The sequence below is a fragment of the Limulus polyphemus genome, unplaced genomic scaffold (assembly GCF_000517525.1).
Source record: "Limulus polyphemus unplaced genomic scaffold, Limulus_polyphemus-2.1.2 Scaffold1282, whole genome shotgun sequence".
Classification (NCBI taxonomy): domain Eukaryota; kingdom Metazoa; phylum Arthropoda; class Merostomata; order Xiphosura; family Limulidae; genus Limulus; species Limulus polyphemus.
Window position 1 is genome coordinate 119,400 of NW_013666892.1, and position 6,000 is coordinate 125,399.

Genomic DNA, 6,000 nt, shown 5'->3' on the forward strand with positions numbered 1-6,000 from the left:
ATGACATGAAATACATAGCAACATCAACAGGTCAATCACACTACTGAGCCATCCACATGGATAGGAGAAGAAAATGACTCCTTAATACTTGATTGAAAAAACAAAACAATAATAAAATCTGCACATTAGGGAATTCTAAATTCATTGGATACTCAAGTATACTTTTTAATTTTTAAAATAAATTTCTGTAAATGTTAAGTGATACTTTTCATATTCGAAAAAAGAATGAAAATTTTGATAGTTACCAGAATTTTTTTTCCTTTTTCTAATTTGAAATTTTCTGAAATTACAATAGTTATTCTACTTAAAAATGATGACTAACAGAAGTCTAACATATGTAATTTTGTTTATTAATTCAATGTTTTGGCACATGCTTTTTTTTTTCAAGGGTTTTAATGGATTCCAGTAGTCACTCTTGAGGGCCTTGCTTATATTTTATCTGTTGATTAAATTCCATGATTCAGTCTCTAAAACCCATTAAGTCTGCTTAGTCTATTAACATTAAGAAGACATCCAGATAATAAGATTTCACCAGACTAGCCCTGCACCAGCAACTTTTCAGCTAATTGGATAAATGAACAAAATATTCAACAGACTTGACACCTAGAATTTGATGCTGAACTATTTTCTGTTGTGTACGCTATTTTCATTGCTGCCTTTATCTCATACCAACTTTAATTCCAATTTTCTGCTTCTGTTTTATCCATTAGCAACCAGAAATAACACAGTTACCTGAAATGGATTTTTTAAATATTTTATGCATTGATGAATAAATCAATAATCTACAAGCCTAAAACAGCAACCATGACAGATGCACTGCAGACACTTTCACATTATACATTTATATATTATTAATGAAGAAAGTTTGTATAAAAAAAACCAATGCTGTACAAGCAGGCAATACTTGTAGAGCCAAAACTATTGCCTGGAGCTTAAATTGCCAATTTTTAATTAAAGTATATCTGAAACTGGAAAAGTATTATCATATGTTTTTAAGTGTTAATGAATATACAAACATATATAATGTGGGGGAATACTTGCATTTGAAATTAAAATATTATATCATTCCATTATACTGTTTCAGAAAAGTAATAAATCTTTTGTTTATGAATAAATGAAATATTATTATAGAGTTAAAGTAAACAGAGTTAAAAGAAAATGCATACACATACATTGAATTTCAGGTATCTAAGGTTTTAATATTAAATTTTTACAGCAGTGATGTATGGCTATCAACAAAAGTTATTATTCAAACTGTAACAAGTACTGTATTTAGCTCCCTATTTGTAATAATTTCATGCCATACATTAATAAGAGCTTTTGATCAAAGTAAGAATTGAAAAAGTAGTTTGAAAATTAATTAATGAAGCCATTTTTATAACTAACTTAAAATAAATAGTTAAAGTATCAATATCCAAAAATCTAAAGCTCATAATTATTGGAATGCAATGAATCATTAGTTAGGTATTCTTGCTCTTAAAGATATTTCCATTTGATATACAAATATAAAAAAATAGGGGGTGGGGTGAAACTTTAAGTTTTATTTAATCTAACTAGGAATAAAAAAACATTCAAATGTTGTATGTCATCTTTTTGGATTATAAGGTTTATTATTGTACTTAGATTTCCTGCACATGAATCCATTGCTACAGTTATCAGTAAAATATGTAGTAATAAGGTAGAATAATATTTCTAAAAATTGAAAGATTGCATTTGAAATTTTATAAAAAGTAGTAACATCAAAAGTTTTTGAACAAATAGTTTTGGGTATCTTACAAATATTAAAAGGGAGTGAATTTAAGGGAGTATCTGATTGGTTATAAAGTTGGTAAATTAAATTCATAACATACTTTTTTATATTTTTGTCATGAAAATATTGAAAGTCTTGTTAGAGGTCATCAGAAAATTAGTTTTGTTAAAAACAAAACCTGCAATCAACCAAAACAGTGTAGTATTCATGCCACAGATTCAAATATAATAAATTGTGAAATTAAAATACTCCTACTCAAGTTTTGAAGGAAAAGAGAGAAATTCTAATATTTGAAAACTGAAGTTACATCTTTTGTCACAGATTTTAGAGAAACATTTGTTATCTAGGATATAAATTTCCATACTAAAATATTGTGGGTTTTACAAATGAGATTTTATGGTGTCTTCAACCTCTAAACAATAAGATATATCTGTAACACTACTGATATTACTGTGTGGGAAAATGATGACCAATAACATAACTCAAGGTAAGATCATAATTGAAATTTCGTTGAATGGAGGGTAACTGGAGAAGAAAGGCGGAAGACTTTCAAAATGCCGTCCTCTACACTTGTGTTTCTACAACAGGCAGTTGCCATCCATTCAACTAAATTTCATCATGAATACTCTACCTAAACAATTTATCAAAGAAGATCATAATTCTGAGAAGGATTACTGCTAAAATTGATTAATTGAAATATGTAGGATCACATGAAAGGATCTGCCAAATGAGAGTTACAATTTTCTCATAAAAGGATGCTATTAATTTGTTTGAAAATATTATATAGAATTAAATGCAAAACTATAAAAGATTAAGGATATGTTCCTTTAAAACAAAAACAGATTTATATTTGCATAAACGATATTTTAGATTTATATCAAAGATATCTGTAATGCGACCAATGAGACTTTCATGAGACAAGGATTAGTACAGATTATTGAAATTATATGAATGAAAATACTGGTTCTTTAATGGAGGACCAAATCCACTTAAGATAGCTAAAGTTGTTGCATTTTTACACTGTTTGTTACAATGTAGTTTATTTTGAAACTTATGCTTTATTCTTTGTTTAAAATGTTATGTACGAGTAAAAACACATCTTTGTTAATTGATTTAACTGAGCTAATTACAAATCTAATTTTAACACAATTTTTGTAAAATCTAGGTATAAAAATTATATATATAGTGGTTTGTCTTGAAGTTGTACAATCAGATGTTAACCTTTTCACTGTAGCTGGGATATATATTTCCCAGGGTTAAGAAAGCTACCTTGATAGAAATCTAAACAAAGCTTCTATGGCTCACTCTAGTCCTCTGAGGTTGATGCTCTACCAACTGAGTTATGAGGACTCAAACCTTTGGCAGATAACATCCACCATGACCATCACACTACCTCCAAGCCTGAAACTATCTGGCCACTTTAAGTTCATCTCCTACAACACAAGTGTCTTTTGGATAACAGTTTGATTGGTTTTCCACCAAATGTTGTAAAAAACAAACTAACTCTACATCTCTTAGCCTAGCTATTACTAGAAGTGGTACATTTCTGTCGGCTTCACAAAGATGGTTGGACAGAGTGTGTGTGTATCGTTTGCTATGAAGTTTTACTGAATACGGGCAATAAGCAAAGGCACAAGTGTTACCAATAGCATTAAATATCACTTTCATCTAGTGTTAGCTTCATGTAATAAAACTGAAATGATTGTCAAACTCAAACCATTCATCAAATTGCTTATTGATTTAAATGCATTCTTTGAGAGGGGGGGGCTTTTGAATATCATATACCAAAATATTGTTGAAACTGGTTCACCCAGTTCCTCTTAATTTGTGACACTAGACAGATGGATAATCTTTATATATCTACAGCTATATATAGATATGAAAATCTTGTTCTGACAGCACAATCATGTACAGATTCTACTGTGGTAACAAAAACATAATGAAAATCACACTCTAGATCATTTCTTTTAAGATTTTGATGGGAGGAGTGGTGTGCTTTAGACATAACAGCCTTATGATGGAGCCTTTTGTGATGGAAACTAACACTGCAGGGTTATTGTCAGGATTCATTGTTGTCAGATTAGACGTGCTGACATGGACTGTAATGGTGGGGGAAAACATGGTTCATCTGCCTGTCACTAGGATATATCGAAAAGTATCATCAGGAGAACTGCAGTTGTGAACCACTGATGCCAGACTGGAGGAAAATATGAAGAGGCTTGTCAAGTACAAAAGAAGTCAAAGTTTGCCCCATATTCCTTCAATAGTGGTTCAACCATACCATGGAAAGGACATTACACGATTTGCCACATGGCAGCCAAACAGTAAAGCACAACTTCAGTGGTGCTTAGAGTGTGGACATTGAAAGACTGGAAAGTCATGATGTGGTCTAATGAGCCCTATTTCACTGTTGCCAATATGTTTGTACTAGTAAAAAGAGTGAAAATCACATCCTGCACTGAACTCTGATTGTGTTGTTCTGAGTAGCATAAGGTGGACGGCCTACATAAAACGTTAAACGAATATACTGCAATAGATCATGCCGCTTTTTCACTACTATTATTATTATTATGAGACGCTCCCCACCAGCTATCTTATTTGGTTAGATAAAACGTAAAGTTATATGAAGAAATACTGGTTTTGTATCACGGAAATGTTGAAACACCCCTTCAATAATCTATACGTGAGCATCACGTTCATTTCAATACAGCTAACTGTAGTGATAGTAAAGTTAGATGGTGCTGTGGTCCTTTCTTCAGGCAAGCGTCTTTTGGCTTACAGTTCGACTGATTTTCCACCAAATGTCATAAAAATAAACAAACTCTACATCTCCTAGCTTAGCTATTACTAGAAGTTGTATATTTCTGTACGATGGGAGAGGTTGTAAAAAGACGCTCCTAAACTCAGTCAATTTTAAGCCCATATCAACAAGAAACGTTTATAAATTGAATATAACTATCTTATATAAATCTTACAAAATACCAGATCTGTAGCTTTGTAAAAATAGAAATTAGCTAGTTTTATTTTGAATACTAAAAATGGGTATTACCATCTTTTTTCCTATTTTTGGTCAAAGTCACCTTCAGGGTATGAGGCTCCCCAGGGTTTGGTGGTAAAACTATCCGTCGGCGAATGGCCTGAAAAAATAAAATGAACCATCTAATAAATGACTCTTAAAGAGATATTTTAATCAGAACGTTAGAATAATGGAAACCGGGCTTAATAACAAATCTCAATGTAAACAAGTGGCCCTAGTTACTATGTAGGAAACCTTAAAGTGGGATAAACACAATATTAGAATAGTGGTTAGTATCTTGAAGGAATAGGCTAAAATAAGCATATTATTTAGAGCGGTGATAATATACTTAAGTGATCATTTTACACACAAACGTTAGGTTGAAATTATGGTTTACTATAACAGAGATTAAAGATACATGGTTAAAACAGTAGATTCTATGATGTGTATGAGAACAATAACATTGAATTTTACAATACACGGGCTTAGAATAATAGAAAATACTAGCGTTGATGAAAACAAGCTCGTACGAACAAAACAATTCATAAAGGTTATCTTAGTTACACATGACCACACGTTCTGAACACTGGTCATTCAACAAGATCAAAAACGTTTCATAAAGGTCATCCTAATTGTGAAACCTGCTCTAACGATCAATAATTCTAATAATGAAAAAACAAAAGTGAAATATTAACTTTGTTATACTTAGAAAAAAGAAACCACGTATACATATATATACATTTCCAAGTTTCCAACACGCCAATAATGACGTAAATTTTTATCAAAATTTTAAAACAATCCACATAAAGTAATATTTAATAACGTAAGCAGAAACGTGTTAAGTTGGCATAACATACTGAATATCTCCTCTATTAGCAATTTCTTCTTCACCAATAAAATGTTATTGTCAGTTTTTACGCGCTTATCATCTGTATTAACTAATATTGGCAAAAAACGTGAACACTTTTTACTCCTGTAAAAGCACGGAAACAAATTAGAATCAATGAACTGGTGGTAAAGTAAGGAAAAACTGGATTCAAGAAATCTACTAATGATACAAAAACTTTAATATATGCAGCAAAGTAAAAGAATAAATTTTGAATTAATTAAAAACAAATATAATATAATATATATATATATATAAGTAATTTTATGAGAATATCGTGATTATTATTATTATTTATATTGTTGCGTCATCGAGATCACGTGACAATTCTCACGCTCTCTTGTTTCT

At 30.8% G+C, this 6,000-nt stretch overlaps 1 protein-coding gene across 7 annotated transcripts in view; it reads right to left on the bottom strand.

Annotated features, from left to right (window-relative positions):
• The window catches only part of LOC106462918 (tight junction protein ZO-1-like), a 227,093-nt gene that overhangs the window by 48,624 nt on the left and 172,469 nt on the right, over nt 1-6,000 (bottom strand). For all 7 annotated transcript variants that reach the window (XM_022390321.1, XM_022390320.1, XM_022390322.1 and 4 more), the window contains one exon: nt 4,800-4,887. In XM_022390321.1, coding sequence (XP_022246029.1) covers nt 4,800-4,887 — 88 coding nt within the window. The remainder of the gene's footprint in view (nt 1-4,799; nt 4,888-6,000) is intronic.